Genomic DNA, 24182 nt, shown 5'->3' with positions numbered 1-24182 from the left:
GTTGTGTGTATCCCATTTTTCATTATAATATTATATTTTCGCTTTGTTTGTTTTTTTGTTAATTGGGAATTTGTCATAAGGAACATTTAATGGATTGGGTGGTCAGGCTTAGTTGATGGCGTATCATCGTACCCTAGCGGCGGGGATAGTTCCCCACAATATCAATCACTGGATTGTCTGATCCAGACTCGATCATTTAAAGACCGCCGTCATATGTCCAATAATAAATTATAATAACAAGTGCATTTAAAATGCGCAAGATTCCATTCACCAAGAGGATGCACATAGCGCTACACTATTATTACCCCGGTCAATTGATCAGTGAGCGCTCGATTTTCATTCTCAGCTCCCTGGGGAGTATACAACCCAAGCTGCCTGTGAGGTGCTAGAAGGTTAAGTCACATTACCATCTCATCCTACCGGGCACCCACTCACTGCTGGGTGAACAGAGGCACATTTCGAACAAAGTCACTTGCCTAAGGAGACACCACACGTGGTACATGTGCTTCAGTGTGGGGCAGGACCGAAGCCCTAGAAACTCTCAGGAGTCAAGCTGCTTAACGTGGTCACCCATCCAACAACTCTCCGAGACCGACGTTGTTTAACTTCACCTGATTTCTGATCTGTGCGCTGTGCACAGGTCCACGTGCCACAATATATGCCCGGTATATTGCGGAGTGCGGCGTTAAAACAACAGACACAACAAACACCATTCACTCGTCTTCAAACAAAACAAGGTGAGGTGAGGTGAAATGGGGTTCAACGTCGCGCGCGTGCGTGCGTGTGTGCGTGCGTGCGTGCGTGCGTGCGTGCGTGTGTGTGTGTGGCTGCTTGTACAAGTCTGGACTGATGCCGGCTTAGTGCTATAGTGCTAGCCCACTGAGATAACATGTCGCAATTTAAAATGAATACCCAACCCAGACACAGTATACTGCCTCCGAGCCGATCAGTCTTTGTTTTAGCCCCTTAATGCCGAGCGCCAGACAGAGTAACAACAAGTACCATCTTTTAACATCCTTTGGTATGACACGGCCTGGGATCGAACCCCAGACCTTCCGCTCTACCACTAGACCGGAGGCGGTCTCAAGCAAAACAAAGGGTCATGATATTGAGACAGTTTATTGCACAGATAAAGACTTCAAGTACAGTTAACCTGTTTCTCTGAGCGTATTGGCATTCGGTCTGATAGGTCATTCCCTATCCATACATTTAAAGGATTCAAAATGTAAGTCAGAAAGTCATTAAGGCGAGTCTTTGTATGACGCCCCTTGTCAAATCAAGGATGGGACGAAACGGAGGCTTCAAACATGCCGAAGCGCCCGTAAAATATGATACAGCCCTGAAACAATCTCAACCCTACCCCACTCTCAAATAAATGACCAGTCTCTAAATACAATATCAATAACAACAAGTTTAATTTACATAAAATTTGAATCAGCGAACTTTTAATAGTTTAGTAACTTGATTCAAGCATCAAAGGACTGACAGATCCCCCTGCCATAGTCTCTCTTTCATCACAAAGCACATGGCTGTACTTGAGATGCATAACTGAAGGATCTCCATGTGCTATATCCGAGATACCGGAATTAACCGACATGAGATGAATGTATCTCGCTACATGATATGCGATAATAGTAGAGGTATTACAAATTGCACAATGATGTGCAGAAGGCTTCAATCCACCATTGATTAACGAACATCGCACATACATGTACCGTGTTTGTTGAGCATCCTGGGGTTTGAGACCCAGGGATGCGTGAGGCGCGTTGCCGACCATTGGGCAATCGGAACATATAGTTACGGTTAAACATATCTCGGATGTAAATTTCCATACTTGTGAGAAACATATAGCGTCTCTTAACAGAAAACTAGATGATGTATTTACAATGGAAACTAGGGTGTATATTCTCACCTGCGTTTAAAATATGAGGTTTTTCACGTTTTGTGTTGTAAAATTCACTTGGGTTTCGTCGTTGAGAAAAACGAATAACCAGATGTTAACAGTTCTGGGTGAACTTAATAACAATTTGAATGATATTGATGTTTATATTATGAATTAATGTTATCAAATGTTTTGATGATATCACATCATGATCTACATCAAATCAATATCCCTCCCCACACCATTCGTGGCTATCCGCGACTTATTACGTAAACAGTCGAGTAATGCCGATTGACGGTAACATGCTCCATACATTAAAACATTATTTGAAACTCATGCCGAGACGCCCGTAAAATATACAAACACGTCGCGAACACATTCTCAGCGGCAGTTCAAATAAAAGTCATACCAAAAACAACTATGAAAATTAAACGCATACCATATATCTCACCCCAGTGACATGCCATCTATTTCAAAATATCATTACTGAAATCATTTTTATTTTTTTAAGACAAAACACCAAAACTAGTTCCTGCTACCTTGTCACACCAATATGAAATGATACTACATATCAGTCATTCACGGAGCTAGGGGCTCACAGATAATCTGGTAGTTGAAGCATTCGCTCGTCACGTCGAGGACCCGGGTTCGATTCCCCATATGGGTACAAGCTCATTTCTGGTGTCCCCCGCCGTGATATTGCTGGAATATTGCTAAAAGCGGCGTAGAACCATACTCAATCACTCACATACACGATGCTAATAAATATATGATGATGTCCGCGCATGAGCATCTAAAATAAACATAATAGTTCCTCCATTCGTAGACACTCACATGGTGAAATCGACTGAACAAACACACTATGACGTCTTGGGAAGTTATCTTTGGTATACTGGCAAAAAAATATTATGATAAATTTGGAATTATATTTGCGTTTTGAAAAGCTTCCAAGCAAAGTATGATTCAAATACATGTTAACAGGGTTCAATATGGTTTAATCGTTTTATTCCCTACCAAAGTATGAATAAACATTCCAGTTCTGCAGCCGTTAAACTGAGTTCAGACCAGTTTATATTGCTTCTATCAATGTCGACTTTGTTTTTGCCAAAAGCGTCATATCAGTAAAATTCACATAAGCTTGTTCGCCAATAAAATTGTTTGGTCTAAAGGCGATAACACGGACGAAAGATTTCGCAAATGTCATAAATAGTGACAATGTTCCCACCAGAACAGGCAACTAGGGGTCTGTTCTCGCCATTACCCAGTGGTATTCCTGAATCGTCGACAGACAGCGGGAGCGAACGCGAGAAAGTGTTTAGGAACCGATAAATTTTCACCGACGCCGCGAATAGCGGAGATTAGTTTTTTATAACAAAAAAATATCGTTTTGAAACTATCGTTGTGGAATGTAAGGTAAGAACCTCCTTGGGAGAACGCAGAGGTTAACCGGTTCAGTAGATCTCGCGTCTCAGACGACATGGATATCTTACTGACGCAGATGCCAAGTGTTGCATCATCATCACCACCAGAGATTCTCCCTGACATATGCCTACTGCTTGTGTTAATAATTATCCTATTAAAATCAAGCGAATAAATATTAAAGTTTACAAAGGAAATTAAATATTTATATGAACTGTTAAGAAAATAAATGTTTATTAATAAACAAATAATGAAATGTTTGTGGAGATGAATAGGATCACATTCATCAGGCTACTTGTGTTTTACTTAATTGTATACCGTTAAAACGGTTAAGCTAAAGTTGATTTAGAAAATGAATAATTCAATGTTTGAGTCAATGGAAATGGTAATGTAACATATTTTATGCATATCAGCATACCAGAGCGGTTACGAGAGACAAAGGTAATTGACTCTTTGATATAAATGTTCATAGATGTGAATGAGGGTTGTTTAAATGGACAAATAACATGAAATAAACACATGTATTGAAACGTTAACGTTTACATAAGTTATACTGAAAACGTGGATAATAAATGGATAATAAGCAGACAGACCTGTAAATCAGAGAAACATACAAACGGCAGTTGGGGGATGGAGGTTCCTTCTGTAAACACATATTCAATAAATAAACGCACCTAATTAAAAGTAGGTACTAGATGGTCACGTGTGGTAAAATACAGTTATTCGGTTAAATAGATGATCTCACCCACACACGTCACCATAGTATGCTTGCCTTTGTTGGTCAGAAATGAAAACATATTACCATCCTCGATTATCGAGGGTATAACATATCCTTTCTATTATGACAAATGTGTATTCATCCAGTGTAGTTTAAATGTATAAAACACTGGATAATAAGGATGCACTTTGCTGGTACGTTATTTTAGGTTCTAAGGTTGGACGGATTGTTTGTGAAGAGCTCATCAGTGTTTTCGATCGGCCGCGGATAAAACAGTTTATATTCAGATGCAATACAAACTACGCTTTATTAAAAAGACGGTTTACCTCAAAAGAGTCTTAATGTTGAACACACAAGCATGTATTGTTTGATCGCCATTTTGATAGCATTGTTTAATAGCATGTGTTCACTTCACGCACGTTGCTGGAAGTGAATCAGATTGATCCTCTTGGAGAGGGTGGTAGCAACGGCGGCGTGTAATGAAACAAGAGTTTGCTATGATTGTAGCTGGAAGCGTTGAGTTTGGCTGTGGTTGATTTCACCTCGCGATGGGGCATTGCCACGTGGAGCTCTGAGCCAATCGAATGCAACCGAATGATAGGCATGGGCGGAAGGAGTATCAGTTGATTCCAATTAGTCGAAGAAGGAAACACGAACGCGATTCAAAGTGCTTAGAGGGGACACATTTGGAAAGAAAATGTCATCTTCGTACCTAAGCATAAGGATATGACGTTTCTTAAGTGAAAATGTCATCCTCGTACCTAAGTATAAGGATATGACGTGTCTTAGGTGAAAATGTCACCCTCGCATTTTCATATAAGGATGTGACATTTGAAGGAGGTGAAAATGTCATCCTCGTACCTAAGTATTAGGACATGACGTCTTTTAGTTGAAAATGTCATCCTCGTACCTAAGTATTAGGACATGACGTCTTTTAGGTGAAAATGTCATCCTCGTACCTAAGTATTAGGATATGACGTCTCTTAGTTGAAAATGTCATCCTCGTACCTAAGTATTATGATGTGACGTCTCTTGGGTGAAAATGTCATCCTCGTACCTAAGTATTAGGATATGACGTCTCTTAGTTGAAAATGTCATCCTCGTACCTAAGTATTAGGATATGACGTCTCTTGGGTGAAAATGTAATCTTTGTACCTAAGTATTAGGATGTGACGTCTCTTGGGTGAAAATGTAATCTTTGTACCTAAGTATTAGGATGTGACGTTTCTTTCGTGAAAATGTCATCTTCGTACTTAAGTATTGGATTTGACGTCTCTTGGGTGCAAATGTCATCCTCGTACTTAAGTATTAGGATATGCCGTCTCTAAGGTGAAAATGTCATCCTCGTACTTAAGTATTAGGATATGCCGTCTCTAAGGTGAAAATGTCATCCTCGTACTTAAGTATTTGGATATGACGGCTCTAAGGTGAAAATGTCATCTTAGTACCTAGGTATTAGGATGTGACCTTCCTTAGGTGAAAATGTCATCTTCGTACCTAAGTATTTAGGATATGACGTCTCTTATGTGAAAATGTCATCTTCGTACCTAAGTATTAGGATATGACGTCTCTTAGATGAAAGTGTCATCCTCGTACCTTAGTATTAGGATATGACGTCTCTTAGATGAAAGTGTCATCCTCGTACCTAAGTATTAGGATATGAAGTTTGCATTGTAGTGTGGAAGTGTTTTCTGACAAAGAGTTTCAGGCAAACAGGGAGGAACTATTTTTCTGCAATAGGTCATCTGGTAGAAGTTCCGGCGGTGAACATTTTGACGTTCCTTTCAGTCCGTACCGTTCTACCACAGCTCCAGAATACGGGTTCTTTTTGTCCATTGGCGTAACCCGAACAGCATCACGTGATCCCATCGAGGGGTCCTCTTTAAAATAGTTGAAGGGTGCAAGCAGAAAAGACAGATGGCCACCAGTAGTTGCAGTATTTGGGACGTTCTCTGTCTGAGGTATATGATAGGTTCCGAGGGTTACCCAGGCAACCAGATCCTGAAAAAAACCATAAACGATAATTGAAAAACATTAGCTCATGTAAGAAAGCAAAAAGTGTCATACTTGAGAATTGCAACTGTCATGGCTTGGCATGACATATTAGCTATAGTCATATCAAAGAGCGGGCGTTCCTTAACGTCTTTTGAGTAGTATACAATATAATAAGAGATTGAGAAATCGAACATGAATCTCCAGGGACGAGCCAACTTTAACCACCAGGCTAGCCCACGTGTCGGCCGAAATGTTTCTTTGTTGTTTAACGCCGCATTATTCCAGCTGTATGACGGCGACCAGTGAACAATCCAGAACAATCCAGAACAATCCAAAACAATCCAGAACCTAATGTCACCTCATTTATATGATGATTGCTATCTGAACGAATTAAGTTACTACAATGAGGTTAAAATATGAAACAAAACGCCTGTAACGATTAAGATAAGTGATTAACGATGACGTTTTTTCTTTGTGAGTTTGTGTGTCGGATCTAAACTAAAAAAGTCAACAGACACATCAGACAATGTCACTGTGACCAGCTCAACTCGCGTACATCATCTCTCTGGTCTTTTCGCCTGTCATGACCAAAGATAACTTGTTCTGACTTTCACCCGTGGTATATTCTTGTAAATCTCTAAGGTAAATGCCAACATGGTGTTAGGAACAATTCTATAGGATCAGTGGAAGAAAAAAATATTTCCACCCACAAAGGTCCAAGATTTACAACGAGTTTCTGTCGCAAGGAGGAACTAGATAGAACAAAGCGCATGGCAAATCCTTTCATCCACAGAACATATAATAGTTACGGTAAGTATTTAACAAGCACCTTATCAATACACGTGGGTGAGCCGTGTGATGACAATGGGAATATTATGAAAGCGTATAAACGCCCCCGCTGGGATTACCCTCAGTCGACAGGATGGAGTGAAGACTGATCATTGTGTACTGTGGATATTTGGTCTAAAGTTAGATGACACGACCATACCCTGGCCATGGTGTGACCACGCAGCTACGTTTTTTTCTTTTAGCTGGAGGCAGTGTCCATTTTCGGAGCAATAGCCCGAAGGACAACGCTGAATACGCTGCCTTGCCATTCCTCTTGCCAATTAAATGCGAAGCGTCAATCTTACAGTAACCCAAAGGTTGTAGATACGTTTCGATACAACAGACCCAGGTAACAATCCATCAATGAGTGTATTTAACCAATAATACAAATCCTATAATTGATCATTATTGGAAACTGACGAAAGTAGCGGAACAATAGTAGGGGGGGGGGGGCTGTACGTCAATATGCAAGGGCGACGTTTTGGATGAGTTTAATTTACCGTTTAAACTAGGCTACAAGGAGACCCAAATCTCCCTAAATACTAGTATTCCAACTGATGGTCGAACACGGTAGGCTTTCATAGGCAGATTGAACCTGGTCATTCTGCCCGCAGCTCTTCCGGTTTCGGACACTGGGGACTTTTGCCTTCATCTAAATTTAGCTAATGACCGCAAGTTATATTTGATACAGTATTCAGGGTCAGCAATTTTGATCGCTGTTTTCTAATTTGATGGATGAATATTTACCACTGTAGTTTGAATAGCGACGTATATAAAACTATATTTTCCTAAGTATCCACATCTTTATAAAAGCAAATAATATATGGTGAGGTGAGCTGAGGTGAGGTGAGGTGAGGTGAAATGGGGTTCAGCGTCGCGTTCAAGATTTTTGCACTTATAGCGACGTGCATGCACGTGTGAGTGTGGCTGCTTGTACTAGTCCGGACTGATGCCGATTTTATAGTGCTAGCTCACTGAGATACTATGCCGCTGTTTCAACGTGAATTCCCAACTCAGGCACTGTATACTGACTCAGAGCCGACCAGTCCTTGTTTTAGCCCCTTAATGCCGAGCGTCAGACAGGGTAACAACAAGTACCATCTTTTAACGTCCTTTGATATGATCGGTAACGACGGGGATCGAACCCCGGACCTTCCGCTCCCCGGGCGGACGCTCTACCACTAGACCACGGAGGCGGTCGTAAAGAATATATGATAATACTTCTCAACTTTCTTCGTTAAGTGCGCTAATTATTAACACCACACTTGTCTGTTGAGTGAGAGAAAGAGACACAACCCATTTGTCAGTAGTGAACATACGGTGATATATTAAATCTGAGTAATGAGTGAGTGAGTTTGATTTTACATCAATACAGCAATATTCCAGCAATATCACGGCTGGGAACACCAGAAATGGGTATCACACAATGTACCAATGTCGGGAATCGAAACCGGGCATTCGGCGTGACGAGCCTACGCTTTAACCACTAGACTACCCGACCGCCCCTTAAATCTGATAAGGTTGCGAACATACTCTTATGATTCTGACTTTCTATAAACTGCTGCAACATGATGTCAAGGATAACGCGCAACATGGCACAAACCAATTGATACTGAAGCGGAAGGTGATGATCGATCAAGTAAAAGATAAGCTTGTATATTGGAAACAAAAATTCAGCAACGTATATATGATAAAAGGTATCGGAGACACTGTTCGTGTTCACTAATGGAAGGTCATACAACTGAAGAAGGAAATAACCTTTGACCTGCGCATAAAATATTTCATGATCCTAGAAACAATCAGCATCGCCTTGGGTCTGGCAACTCTGATTCAGGCTCATGTGTTAGACACGAGCGGTCGGGTAGCCTAGTGGTTAAAGCGTTCGGTCGTCACGCCGAAGACCCGGGTTCGATTCCCGACATGGGCACAAAGTGTGAAGACCATTTCTTGTGTCCCCCGCCGTGATATTGCTTAAAACCAGACTCACACACTCATGTATGAGACACAATATTTAGAGTGGGTGATCAGCTGTGGAGGACATCCGTAAAATGACATTTGTGGAGGACATCCGTGTAGGACATCCGTATGTACATATTCAGTACATATTCATACACGAATATCCGTGTTTGAGATTGCGAAGCGCAATATACGGATAACGTGGACCTTAGTCAGTAACATTGAAGTCACCTTTTATGACTAAGCAGCTATTCCGTTCCGAGAACGATACACTTGAAATGTATGGGATACTTTGTAGTAATGTGAAAACTGTTTTCATTGTAAAGTGGATGACGGAACTAACGATACAATGCAACTATCCGGTGACAAGTCATCTAAGACAAGAAATACTATCAATAGTTGACATACAACCACAGATACTGTATATACCCTACAAGCGACAGGATGACTGAATGAAAATCATAACTAAACGTGTAACAATTAAACAATAGAATAAATTACATTTCAATTTAAAAAAGTAGAATAGAACTACTGCAATTAATGGACACATCATGTGTGATGAGCATTTTGAGCTCACGAGACCACCCGTGGCAACGTGTGATGAGCTCCGGATATCCCTAACATCTGTGCTGCACCCTACTAGAACCCTGTGTGGAGAAGTCAAGAGGCCATGCGCCAGGTCAAGGCGAGAGATAAGTGCTCCAAGTGCGCGCTAGGTTCACACAACGATTGGCGTGATTCACGCTTTGTCATATAAAAAAGAACACAAAATAATCTGACTGAAAGTGCATTATTGAAACATATCTCTACGATAACATGCATTAATAACGTGATCTTGAACGTCACATGACGTGTGTAGACTTTAACCTTTTGACATTTCGCGTAATTAAGAGGATCTATTGCTATGCTGCACGTGCTGCAATATATACATGGGCAGGAGCCAGTGCACGAAAACGTGGCCTTGACATTCGCACCACACCTCTGAACACGTTCCGTCAAAATGATAATTTGGTGACTAAGAGAAGATCTCAGCTGGCAAGGAAGGCGTGTTTTAATCTCATGTCACTCCCAGAGAGAACACGCTTCCAACAAATGTACAAATTATGTATACCAGGTTCAAACACGTTACATCCCTGAGTGCATTCTCAGCAATAAAACGTCTCCCCTCGCTCTTGCAGTAAATTCATGATGCATGCATGTTCGTTTTGACTCAAGCGGCCGACGTTCACGCAGTGCGCCCAACCGAGCGTTTGAGATAAATTCATACTATTTCTGCTTTATGCTTATCAGTGGGATAACATTGCCGTGTCACTGTTAACGGCCTTAGCAAATGTAGGGTTAAGGATAGTGGCCTTGGTTTGTGAGTATCGTACCGTCCTTCCGTGGTCAATCAGGCTTGAAGAAGTAAGTACCGAGTCCACGATGCTGGTCACCGACCTTGACTCGCTATAGTGGACCTTGACATATGTATTCAATTACCTGTGTATGTATGCATAGGTCAGTGACCACTGTATCATATGTTCCGTGATAGAACAGGTCCTCAGCAAACCCAGCTTATCGTACGACGCGACTAGCTTTGATCGGGTGGTCAGGCTCGGTTACTTGTCCATGCGTGTTATCGTTATTGCCGATTGCGGCGTAAAACAACACATAATCACAGTATTATGTACATGACAATATTTTACTGGTTGTTTATACATACCAGTCACTGGTGTGTTGTAACACACGTTAAGTGCTGTCGTGGGCGTTGGCGTTGGCCTCCTCCTCCTCATCATCACATCAACTGTGTGTTTGTTATGTTTGCTTGTTTGATGTTTAACGCCGCACTCAGCAATATTCGAACTATATGACGGCGGTCTGTAAATAATCGAGTCTAGACCAGACAGTCCAGTGGTTGATATCATGAGCATCGATCAACGAAATTGGGATACGATGACATGCATCAACCAAGTCAGCCAGCCTGACACCTGAACCCATTAGTCGCCTCTTAGGACAAGCACTGTCGCCTGTTACGGCAAGTATGGGTTGCTGAAGACCTATTCTACCCCGGATCTTCTTGGGTCTCAACTATATGTGTAGATGCAGCACTAAACTTGTCATTGCAAGCATTGGCTTATTCTATAGACGTCTCAACGTCTCTGCTCTTTCTTTTAGTTAATGTTTTTTTCAATCCTATCCACTTGATGGATTGAATCAATCTACATGTAGGCGCTACTGACTTAAGCTAGTTAAATGCATCACCTAAATAGAGAAGATGCTTTCCACTTTTTTCTATCTTGTCCACGCTATGCCAAGTTAAGAATTGATAAATACTTTTTTGTTAACCAGCTCAGCATACATACTATACGCCACGGCAATGAAGATTCATCTCCCTCAGACAATGAATACATTATAAAATCAGTTCATAATTACATCATTGAAACAAACCGCTTTACATAAGTTATGAGTCAACTTAAGAATATAAAATGCATTTGGTATCTTGCTTTCCATTTTATTTCATTTTGTGTTACTCATTAATGTCTGCTCTATAGACTTCATTAAAACCTACATGTATGATGTACAATATTAGGAGAAGCATTAATATAGGCCTTTTTGGCCTGTTTGCTAGTCCTTTTTCCATTTTGTAACATTATGTAATGTAAAATCTGAACATTAATGGAAATAAAATACTGTTTAAATCAAATGCATCACGATTTAACTTTTGTTTCTTAAGAAAAGAATTTAACTAGACCTTTCGGTTCAAGATTTCAAATTCAAATTGTAAACTCAATTACTTAATGCTTTTTTGAGAGGCCACTTGATATTCTAGGGAGGCAGGGTATGGGCTGGATTTTATCGAGCAAAACATTACCACTGGCACAAATAATACATTGCTGCAAGACGATTATGAAAAAGACAATATTTAGGCTCATAGTTTTAATAAAAACAATAGGTTTTCAAATGTAGCTGAAAAAATACCTACTCTCCATACAAAGGATATTTCATAGGGAAAATGAGTAAATTGAGAAAGTATGCGGAACTGTGTTTGAGACGATCACTTCTGTTAGCTGAGCATTAACTGTGGAGATGCCCCCTACAGTAGCCCTCCTTGGTTACAAGTGGAGTATTCCGACTTATCATTTTCAAAGAACTCTCTTTGACGTACATGCACGGTGGGGTATGGTTGATATTAATGATAATGTGTAGTGTAGCTCCGTTCTTGTCGGCTTTAAATTAATCTCAGGTCCTGTGGTGCTGTATTTGTGCAAGTAATTGGTCTATGAATGAGATTGTAATATAACCCGTACAAGACTCCAGGCAAAGACAGCTGACACAAAATATTCTGACAGTTAGTGGCGCGATCGTTGAATCCTGCAGGAAACAGAAAGGACTTTGAAATAAATTAATTTATTACCAAGCATACGGCTTGTTTGACGCACAAATCGCATGGCAGCAAGTTCCTGAATTCACTTGTATTACGTCAATGAATGAGTATTGTTTTACGCCACTTTTGAATATTCAAGTAACAAAGACTCAATGAACGATTAATTTGCAGTCGCATTCAGGTGATAATAGTTATGACTTCTTTTCTCAAACAAAAAATGTATCCCAACACATTCATCTCTGCAGAGTACTGGTAGTCAAGTGGATAAAGCGTTGGCACCGAAGCCTCAGGTCCGATCCCTATATGGGTATAATTTGTGAAGCCCATTTCTTGTGTCTCACGCCGTGATATTGCTTGAATATTGCTAAAAGCGGCGAAAAACCTCCTCCCTCACATCAGTATCCGGACTTTTAGAAGAGGATCCAAAGAGTGAGCGAGTATGGTTTTACGCCGCTGTTAGCAATATTCCAGCAATATCACGGCGGGAGAAGGGGCTTCACACATTGTACCCATGTCAGGAATCGAACCCGGGTCTTCGGCGTGACGAGCGAACGCTTTAACCACTAGGCTACCCGACAGCCCCGGACCCAAAGAAGGCAAAGGGCGATCACAACCATAGAAGCTATGAGAGGTTCACGAGGTGGGACTAAATATACACATTTGATTTACTAGTATGTTGTTTGTAAAATGTTTGTGTCACTTTTCATTTAATTTAATTGATAACGTAAGTGGGGAGGGAATACATAGACAAGCAAATGGGATTGACACACCAATATGGCATACGATGATGAATATACATTTTGAGTACAGGAGATTGCGGACAAATATCTCAAGCATATTTGTTTTTGTGTTATTCAGCGAAAAGACACGTAGAGTAGTTTCTAGACAGATTTGTCAGTTGTAACACATGATATCGCACGGTTGTGAAGATAGGACGTCATTTCGTTAACACCTGGTGTGAAAATATCTCAGTTTAACGAGTTCTCGTCTAATCCCGTGCTCCTGTGCGTGAGTAGCATTAAGCAATCAACGCACATAACATCCATTTCATACGATGGGATGTCAACCTATTTACGTCTAGCATATATAGTACTGAAACATTGCCGTTAACTTCAATATCATTTTTCAAAATAAAATGTTCCATTAATTTTCCTCTCCAGGGCAGTTAGCCATATTTTGTCGAATGTCAAATCCTCTGTCTGTCAACCAGCCCTCTACAGCAGCAACCAGTTCTTGGTCCTCATTAAATAACGGACTTTTCAAATTTGAAAAGGAAGGTGGTAATCACTAGGTACCAGGGCCCCGTTCCTCAAAGCGATCTTTGCGCTACGATGATCGTAAGCCTATGTTAAAGTATGGGAGTTACGGTCACCTTAGCGCTAAGATCGCTTTGAGGAACGGGGCCCAGATCTGGCGGATAAAGGGCATAGGAGAGAAGATCGTATCTACATCTCCGTACTGCAGCCATTGCAACATGACTGGTGTGAACTGCTGCATTGTCCCGATGGAGGAGAACGCAAGGTCGAAGTTTGTCGCAACGCCTCTCTTTGATAGACTCTCATTATATATTCAATAAATTGGCATCTTCTTTCAGAGTTGTTTCCCCGATAAATAACTGATGTGTATTATGCCTTTGCTGTCCCAAAAGAAGGTGGCCTTAACGTTGTTAGAGGGTGTGGTTGCTTTGAACATCTACGGTATGGGATACCTGACGTGTTTCCACTCCATGTAGTTTTGTTTGCTCTCCAGGTCACAGTTATGTATCCAGGTATCGTCACCTGTCACTTGCCTAAAGTGAAAATATTCTGGGTTGCGATCATATCTGGTAAACAGGGCATTAGAAGTAGTGACCCGCGAGGTTTCATTTAAACCGATAGCATTTTAGGAACCCTTTGGGCACAAACCTTTGAAGTATGTAGACGTTCATGAAAGAGTTTTCCTATTGACGCATAACGAGAGGCTTGTGGTCCCCTTGCACTCATGGAATGTAATTGGCCTGTTGTTAAGCACCAGGTTGTGGACGGCATCAGTGTTTTCTTTTGTGGTACTGGTAGTGGATCGACCAGCGCGGGGGTCATCTTTCAAACTCTCTCCCTCGCTGAAATTCCTTCCCCCAACATTTAATTGTGGTACACAACTTGTGGCCTTTCATCAATATTCTTTGGTGATTGACTCTCTCGGTAAAACCATTTTTAATTATCAGTGATTGTTCAAAAACCACGCCAAGTTGTGAAAGATGACTCAATACCAATACATGTCACATGTAACTATAACAACAACTCAGAGGTGCTGTTCCACAAAGCGTTCGTTGTGCTGAGACGATTCGCAACTCCCATACTTTAACATAGACTAACGAGAGTCGTAGCGCTATGATAACTTTGTGGATCGGCATAACTTTCTGATATCCCATCATAAGGCGATTTGTTTTGCACATATTGTACACAATTCTTTTGTAGCTTTTTCAAATACAATCAGAGCTAATGGCAACCTCCATTTAGACTGAGGGAAACATATAGACTCGTGTACCATATAATTTTATTTTTTTCTGATTTTTTTTCTGAAACCAAATCTCAGACAAGAACATATCTCTAAGATGACAGGAACAATCTACAAGACAGAAATACGGGTATAGTGCAACGTTAGTTTGACGCACAGGTGAGAAAGATGATGTCCGATGCAATTCCTATGTTGAATTTTACCACATGTTCCTGTGTTTTATTCAGGTGCTTGACTTGCCTTTGCATGTGTATGTGACGGTGCCACCGGTTGGATATCATCAATATTTGATAGAGATTCACAAACAAATACTTATGATAAAGTCGGAATCGTGATGAAGTCTGCCTTGAGTAGATACTGCTCATGATTATGGAAATAGGCTGGATGTGATAAAATACAACCTTTGATATTTATGTGATAGTTACGAGTGACCGAACGTTAGTGTATTATCCTGTAGGACCCGACAGCGCCAATCGTGTTCTTAGACATTTAGCGTTCTTACACACTGATGAGGATTGGTTCAGACGGGTTCAAGTGTATACAACTGGATAGACTTTCACACATGAAAGCTTGAAATAGAAGGTAAATATAGTGATGGCGTCAGAGTTTGAAAATAAATTTTGCTGCACAATCCTTTTATATATGGTAAATTGGTAGTTGTCTGCACGCTGCGTTGAAACGTCTGACTTTCCTATTGCGATCTATTCATTTAAATTCCGAGCGTCCAAATCTCTACACAAGACTGTATGATCAGAGTGATGAATTTAACTCTCTAATAGTCATCGTTCTCTTTGTGTCTGCATGCTCTTTCTACGAAGATTTCGGAGAACATCATACGATTCTTGTGTCATAAAATCTTTAAAAGGTTTTATAGGACATTTCCAAATTTGAGCATCAGTGACAAAAATGACGTCCAAAGCAATTCCCTATTTTGAGTGAGTGAGTGAGTGAGTGAGTGAGTTATGTTTAACGCCGCTTTTAACATTATTCCAGTTATATCACGGCGTGTCAGCTTAATGTGGGAGGAAAGCCCCAAGTGATGCAGGTCTCTGACGTTTACCACTTCGGTGAAACCCACGAGCACGGGTATGGTGCTGACAAACCTAGAAACATAATTGGGGCGAACCGGGATTCGAACCCACAATCATAGGTTTCTGGCGTGCCCACGGGTCGCAACTCTGCACAGCGAATCGCGGCGCCTTAGACGACTGGGCCACCCGTGCCCCCTCCCTATTTTGACTTGTAGCACGTGTTACCGGTTGAATATTTGACTTTCCTGTGCATTGTGTTTGTGCCAGCGGTGGGTAAAATACGCTCACCTTTTCGAGAACACCTGGTATAATCAGTGTTTGATAGTGATATCTAAACACATGCGTATGATATTGTCTAAATAGTACAATGGCTTTAGTTGAGATTTCTTTTTGTTACATTGTGACGTAATGAAATTTGTGATTACCATTTTAATCATGATGCGGGGCTACGGGTGGCCCAGTCGTCTAAGGCGCCCTGATTCGCTGTGCAGAGTTGCGTCCCTTAGGCACGCCAGAATCCTATGATTTTGTGTTCGAATCTCGGTTCGCCCCGATTATGTTTCTAGGTTTGTCAGCACCATACCCGTGCTCGTGGGTTTCACCGAAATGGTAAACGTCTGAGACCTGCATCACTTCGGGCTTTCCTCCCACATTAAGCTGACTGGAATTCTGTATAAAGCGGCGTTAAACCCAACTCACTCATTTAATCATGATGCCTGCAGAATCTGAAAATTCACCTCGAAACGGTAAGAAACCATAGGTTCGCCATTTGATGAATGACAACTTGTTTACATGCAAGCTGCAAGATCATCTTGATATAATCTGAATATTACACGACATGCTAAACTGGGAATGTGAGAAATGTATGTTTTTTGTCAGTTTCGACAGTATTTTTGATATTTAAACCTCGGAACTGTGAGCGTTCCCTACTGGGCTAGAAGCCAAATGTTGTGCTGCGTATCTTTACCCATGATGTAGGTCACTGGGCTACGGAGGTCCAAAGGAATACATAACCCGCTTCTCCATGTTTCACATATGTCTTAATTATTTTTAAGCCTGCCTGGTTTGAGACAGGATATGCTATACACCCAATACGGTGAGTGTTGAATGATTGTATCGGTTTTTTGTATGTGAGGCGTCTTGGTTTTGAAGACTTGTTGACCGTCTAGTGCCATGTGCAGTTGTAGTAAGGTTATGTTGGCATGGTTTCAATACACTGCGAACCAATCGGGGGAAAAGTACTTTAGACGAAGAAATTTACATGCTTTCGTGTTTGCAGATAAAGTTCTATATGGGGCGTTGGGCTAGTGGAAGTTTGTAAATTCCGTGACCTTTTTGTAAATGAGCTGTATCCCTACGGTAAAATGTGATATCGCATATGGCTTATAGGTTATCGTCTGGATGTTTAAGAAGATTGCTATATACCTTAGGCTAGTTTATTCAGATCATGGCAACCTCATAGACATTCCAGATTCGGCCCGACATATCATTCCTCCAGATAAGATAGACATAATTGGAAATTTTAAAGTTATTCATGGGGGGATACCTTTGACCAGTCACGGAAAGGGACGCCTGTGTCGTGGGGAACTGAATGGTGCAATATGGCTTTACGCATGCGCTGATCTGGGTGCGTCGATTTCCCGTTATTCTGCTCTATGATGTCTGATACCCTCTCCTCCATTCCCCCTCCCGAAAAGAACGGGCATCAATACTTTTTTGACGACCACTACCCAAAATCTGAACAAACTCAAACTACGAATGTCAAAAGTGTCGACACGTTGAGATGTATGCTTCTGAACGAACACGGTTGAGGACACTTTGCTGTGCGTTAATGGCTACCAAAACACGAACTGTAGGGACTGGGTCTTCCCATAACAAAGTGATACTAACTTAAATGTTTTCGAGTTTTTTCCCAGGCTTGTATGACATTTGAAAACCTCAAACCCTAACTCTAGGCCTCAAAATCTGACCTCTTTCAACAAAATAACATGTGTTTCGAAGCTTTGCGTGCCAAAATGGCAAGTGTGGACGTATTGGAAGCCACTCCTCTGCACTTTTTTTACTTAGTTACAAATGTGTTGTCTTACCTCATCAACGATGTTCTCATCGTCGTCGATGTAGTTCTGGAAGTTCACCACGGGATCCCTAGCATCCCACATGGCAAACATGGAGCTACTTGTTTCTTCCTCATCACGGTGCTTCGTAACCGCCATCTGGTAACGTGACCACGTGACCGAACTCTCGAACCCATCCCACGACGGCAGGTTTTGTTTCGTCATCCCATGCAGCATCATGCGGTAACTGTTCTGATTGCCATACTGATCTGTTTTGTCGGCGTTGGAAAACAGAAGATACTGGGGCTTTTCAAAGTCATATCTAAACGTAGCTTCTTTTTCAGTCCGTTTTATGTGTTTGCTGAAATATAGCTGAGTGTGTTTGCTGTTACCCCCGTCTGACCATTCATTGGTCTTGTTTTCCATCTCGATGTTGAAAGTCTGGTGTCTGTTGCTTACACCCTTCACGTCAACGTCTGCTTTGAAGTTGAAAAGATGGTGATGCATGCCGGCAACGACGTTGTCGTTAACGCGGGTTCCGTATCGCGCTTCCTCCGGGGAGAAGAAGCTGGTTGTGAGGTAGCCAGTGGAGACGACTCTGACGTGAACCGCGCCATTGTTGTGGAAGGTGAAGTCGTACACGTAGTCGTAGTTAATGACGGAGATGACGATGCGGATGACGAGGACGCTGTCTAAAAGGCCGTTGTAGAAAGCGCCAGATCGGCTGTAGGCGCGGTGGCGTCTCAGAGGTAATTGCGTGTTCTGTTCAAAAATGCACAAAGCGTTTTCAAATTTCCTCATACCACCTTCGTTGGATGTGAACAGCTCAATGTCTTGAAATGTTGCGTAATCGGGACAGTCTATTCCAGGAAGCAACCCGCGAGATCTTGTTCCGTACAAACCGGCACTGTCCGCAAAATAAAGCATGCTTGAAGCTGGACTATGACCAGAGTACAGCACTGCTATTTCCTGCATACTCAGTTCGTATAGGATTCGCTCCCCTTGGTATCGAATGTCAAATAACTGTATTCCCACTGTCGGCGACATTCTGAAATTCATCCGCCACATCATATAGTCCACCTGATTGCCCCTGATCTTATACCTAGGCCCATTCGGCTGGAAGTGACGAGGCATGTGAAGGTCTTCACTCGGAAAGGTCGGCCCCCTTAGATGAAGGGAGCTGTACAAGTCTTTTTCGTCACAACTTGGGTACGACACCCTGGTAGTATTTATTTGGTTATGTTCGTATTTCTGTAACAAATCTTCAAGGGAAGGAAACAATGTATTAGCATACCAAACTTGTTGAATGGTCCAGTTGTTTGGATGAACGTCCGTCATGTCGACCAGAAATTGGAAGTCCAATGGCAGTAGCGTAAAAAACTCTTTGTCGTACGCCAGCCAAAACCATGCCTTTCTCTCCCCTTCCCCAATGAACGCACTTGAAACGGGTGTCATGGAAAAACGTAGACATTTATCCGTGCAGTCTAAAAGGGTGGCACCATAACTTTCATTTAGCAATTTATTAGCTCGACGCGCCACAGGAGGAAGAATGTACCTATAGATCCCTTTGAACTCATAAAGAGAAAATGGTCGAATGGTGTACGGAATCTGTGTCTTTCTGGCACGATTTTGAGCCAATTGATGGAAGGAAATGTTAGGCAGATTGCCTACTAAGTATTCTTCCACCAGAGGTGGAGTCGCATTGCCCATGAAGATGTAGACTTTAGCCTGACGAGCTGGGAGAGGTCCTCCGTTGTCAAGGTTCTCCAACACTTCATGCTTTGGAGCTAGTTTTAACTCAACGCTGTGGATGAAGTTGGAGTTAATTTCTGCTGTTTCCAAAGTGGAAAGACCCAGTGATTCCTGTTTCATGAGGTAGTCTATGATTGTTTTCACTTCCTCCACCTTCAGTTCTGTGAAGGAGTGAATAGGGCTCCGGATGTATTCGTCCTTTGCGAAGCTGCGGTGCTCAAGCTGGCACGGGACGGTGACTTGGTCTTCAATGGTTCGCGAAGTCTGGCAGAGTACCACTAAAGTTACCACCAAGGCAGTCAGGAGACTCAAGATGATGGCGACGAGGATGAACTCGAGGATATCCCGTCGTTTGACCTTGTGTTTGATAATCGTCACATCTTTGCTCATTCTGAAACCAATCAATATATAATTAACATCCTCACGGGTGCCAAGACATTTACAAGTTGGTATCCGGATATTCTGTAATAAGAACATTGAATATTTTGATTTAACGAGAATAATTTAAGAAAACATTTGAAAGTATTTAACAGTGCAATATCCAACCATACTCTGGCTCCCTGTTCTATCCTGATCTATCTTGCAGTTACTTAAGGGGCACAACTGGCTCACGTGTCTAAAGCGCCGCAATTCGTTCTAAGGAGTTGCGTCCCTTATGCGCGCCAGGACCCACTGTCGTGTGATGGAATCGCGGATACGCCTCATTTATGTTCCTTGCGCTATACCATGGTTTTTGTGTTTCCCAAAAGTGGCAAATGTCTTCGACCTGCGTTATACACCAAACACTGTTTACACGCCACGCCACAATTAAATAGTGTTCAATGAGGCGTTAAAGCCAACTACCTCCCGCTAGAATGTTCGGAAGCAAGGGCAGTCAAGGGCAAATCATATTTAGAGGCCTCTGACAGCTATTTGAATATGATGTAGTGTAAATTTCTAATGAAGACCTTTGTCTACCGAAATGGAAGTGGAAGCTGGAGTAACATCGCATTGTTTACGTCAACATGTGGAGCATTACGTGCTATACATAGGCCTTTCGTTTTACAGTCAAACCACATTTTGTTAAGCAGTTGAATCACTGTGAAAAGGTCCCGTGCACTAGGGATAAAATGGGTGTAAAACCGACGTTTGTCCGTTACGCTTGAGCTGTTTGGTGGTAAACATTGCTGTAACACAAGCTGTGATTGGTGAGGTGTGACATGTTGACCTCTTCTGTCGAGGACAAGGCCAAATATGATTGAGGGTTAACACAAGGAATGGGGACGGTTAACTTTCGGTATACATCTATTTCACGTGTGATTATTTCAAGATACTTGGATGAAATTTTAATAAAAACATTATCAGTAGGATTTAATATAAGTGTTTACCATACATTTATACCGTAATGTCTTAACTATTTACATTAGTATTTACATGAGTAGTCATAACAGGATCTTATTTACTTGGACCTCATCAATCATGAACCTCATCCCTTCATTTGAATATGATCCAATATAATTCCAGCCTAGTCATGTTGCCAATAAGACTGGTCATTGGTCTTTATATTGTGGCGTGAAAGCGGAGACCTGTACTTATTACCTCCCACGCTTGTTTCTGCTTAAACTGCATCGGTGTTGTGATGGAGAGAGAAAGGTTTAGGGGTTTCAGAAGCAGTAGCCATGCCACGCGAAACAAAGCGTCAGCTGAGAAGACATAGATGAAACGTGCTTCCATTTGTACTCATCGTATGGGAAACGTATGAATGAATGCGTTACTTGGCCATGTGTGAGAGACTTCCTATACGCTGTGGTTATTGGCTACGCTCGCTAGAAAAATAATAATCTGTTTATGCCATCAGTGGTATATCAAATATCGGAATGGAAACAGAAGGCAGGCAATTTTGGGCTGTATGACGTCATAAACATTGACGTATATACATGTTCAAAGAGAAGCATTACGTAAATTGAAATATACATGCTATTTAGGAAGATTGAATTAATGTGCTGTACATCTCTTGTCAACAACTTATATACCTCGGTCAAACATGAAATCTAAACCTCCTTTGATGAAATGATTGAACGTGAACAAGGTGACGTCATGTTTTCACTTATCCAGATATGTTTATGTGACGGTAATTGGAAGAAAAGATTCCACTTTAACCCGGAGTATCATTCATAATGGTCAATGTGTGAATACGGCTTTGTAGGAGTTGAAAGCTCATCCGGTGTTATATCCGCTGTAGACTGTGTTGCGCTAAGAACGCGGATCTGATGACGTCCGTGACACAGGTGAACACGATCATCACAAATAACGTATAAGTTATTGTAATATTAAATAACTTCCCGCATGAGAGAATACGGGTGCGAGATTGTTTGAAATTTTTATGTGATCCAGTCTTGTCGGGGACTGTGCTTGGTACAATTGGCAGTAGTAGCAAGTGTGATTAAAGCCTTTCAAAACTTACGTTGTTCGTATGTTAACTCAAATAGCATGATGTATATGATAATTAAGATTAGCCTACACAGACACAATGCAATTACAAGGTTAATATCCGATGGATTTTTCATACGTCAGTAGTGGTCCCTGTATCCTCCCTAGCCATCTCAGTTACGACCACAGCGCTATCAACTGTAGAGCCACAAGGAAGGTTTACGATTCTTCTCGTTCTTATATCCTGTTTCAGTTTTTATAAAGGATATAGAATAAAGACGTGTATTGCTCGAGAGCCCGTGAACAAGCATGTGATTGTCCGCCAGGTATGTGGAATGTGAAAATATAAACAATAAAAATTTAAAATGATTCATACATTTCACTGAGAAACGTCAAATGACTCACACTACTCTAAAAATATAACACAAGAATGTGCTATATTAAACGTTACCCGTGTATTAGTTCCCGGGGAATGTTATAAAGATTTCAGAAAATGCATTCGATCAATCTTAAATATGTACATGATAGTTTGAGTTGGAACTACGTTGATAATGTGGGTAACTGCAGAGGTGTGACGGCGAAGAACAGATCGCTTGGGACAAACACGATTCAGATAGGAAGTGGTCATAAGTTAACGATACACTATATTGTCTTGAAGAGGAAGGTACAAACGGACGAACATAGTGACCATGGACGTGATGAACGGACAGACCCACGGATGAGCAGATAAACAATTGTGTTACAGCTAACAAGGGCTAGTATGTCAGCGAGAGAGCATTCGGCGGGAACAGGGGGAGTTGTATGTAGAATGTTTCACGGTGCTTCGCTGGGTGTCGAGGGGACAGCGAGCGGGCACCAGGTACGCAGAACACAGCTCATATAACCGGGGTAGGTGACAGATATTGAGATACTAATAGTATTCGCAAAAGCAACATATATGTAAAAGACACGTAGTTTCGTACATACATGCCGATAACATATTTTTAGCAAGAATGTATTGTTTGACTTTACGTTGAAGTTAATGTATAATTTGAAGCTGTACCGTTAGAGGCATTCGAGGTATTGTTACACACGTTATATTACATTTGTGTGTACGGTCTGTAGGAAAGATGAGAGGGACGCTACGGACACTTGATATAGGTAACAGGACGGATGGTCAGGTAGAAAGATAACAGTATACATATATAAAGATGAAAATATATCGCTGGGAGATGTGATACAACTCAGATCCATGAACAGATAAGAGTCATGGACAGCGCTTTTAAATCAAACTTAGTACAGTTTGGTATGTATTAAACAGAAGTGTATATACTAATAAAGTAATATAAATTATTATCAGTATTAATGGCTTAACAAGTACCCAAGTATCAAGACTGGTGTCTCACCTTAGCATAGCAGTGGTAGCGCTGCAGTTGGAGTCACTATCAAGGGGCATCGTTTGTCCACATTGAAGGTACTCGAGTGTCTTCGTCGGGAATGACATAGGATTTGAGGCACAATCGTCTTTTAGATACATGTAAACAAAAGTACGTTACAGAGGACAGGAGGTTCTCTGCGTGTTCTACGCGCGTGTTGCTGGCTTTAACTGTTTCCGAACACCCAACAACTCGGATAATATTGCCATATCTGGGTCATGTGATTGCCAATAGATGACATGTGTTTTTGTCAAGTCTAAACGAAGGGTTCTCATTTGTTGTTATAGGAATTCACTGCCCTAGTGCACTTCGAACGAAGCTTTGGTCCATTCAGAATCTGTGGGGGTGAGGCTCCTCTCAGCCAATCAGAAGAGGAACTGCCACCTTCTTAGCCAATCAGCAGCTCTGCTGAGACACTGCCCACAATTTTCTGTTTATGTTCTGGAGAGGGTTGTGGGGTGTTATGTATGCGGACGCTGGGGTTCGATTCACCTGAATGGCTAGTTTCCTGGACAGTGTCCAGTTACAATGACACGCATTCCGCTCTCGGTTGGGCCCACTATTGGCTGAACTGATCTCTCGCTTAACAAAACAGTATATTTACTTCAAAAAACTTACACGTTATGACATTACATGGTACAAGAAAACGTGATACTTATTAACACCGCTGACAAAGCAGTATGCTTTTAAAGTCGATGGATATTAGGCGCTTTACAAATCAATTATTATTATTATTATTATTTTATGCGATGTCCTTTTTAAATAATATACATTATTATCATACGGCTGAAGCTGGACGAACACTGTGTATGGTTACAAAATCAATAACCAACCTTCCCCATCATCCCAGAGAGTATGTGAAT

The 24182-nt window shown here is 41.5% G+C and overlaps 1 protein-coding gene across 1 annotated transcript; it reads right to left on the bottom strand.

The window, feature by feature from the left end:
• Positions 1-1116: 1116 nt before the first annotated feature.
• On the bottom strand, positions 1117-23479 carry LOC124146828 (putative amine oxidase [copper-containing]). The gene is made up of 3 exons (XM_046517309.2): positions 23290-23479; positions 17777-19886; positions 1117-6020 (listed from the first exon to the last, which is right to left on the bottom strand). The coding sequence occupies exons 1-3, from the start codon at positions 23418-23420 to the stop codon at positions 5724-5726; spliced, it is 2538 nt and encodes an 845-aa protein (XP_046373265.2). The 5' UTR covers positions 23421-23479; the 3' UTR covers positions 1117-5723.
• Between the last annotated feature and the right edge of the window lie 703 nt (positions 23480-24182).

This window comes from Haliotis rufescens, unplaced genomic scaffold (assembly GCF_023055435.1).
Source record: "Haliotis rufescens isolate VD_foot unplaced genomic scaffold, xgHalRufe1.0.p SCAF_106, whole genome shotgun sequence".
In the NCBI taxonomy this organism is placed as follows: Eukaryota; Metazoa; Mollusca; class Gastropoda; order Lepetellida; family Haliotidae; genus Haliotis; species Haliotis rufescens.
Note: the sequence above shows the minus strand (reverse complement) of the source record. Positions and strands in the feature narration are given on the sequence as shown.

Bases quoted from the DNA above. Each gene is read 5' to 3' on its own strand.
- LOC124146828 (XM_046517309.2), bottom strand. From the start codon at position 23,420: ATGTATCTAAAAGACGATTGTGCCTCAAATCCTATGTCATTCCCGACG. The intron at 19,887-23,289 runs GTGAGACACCAG...GATTGGTTTCAG, and splicing joins GCTACCACTGCTATGCTAAG to AATGAGCAAAGATGTGACGA. The intron at 6,021-17,776 runs GTAAGACAACAC...GGTTTTTTTCAG, and splicing joins ATGAGAACATCGTTGATGAG to GATCTGGTTGCCTGGGTAAC.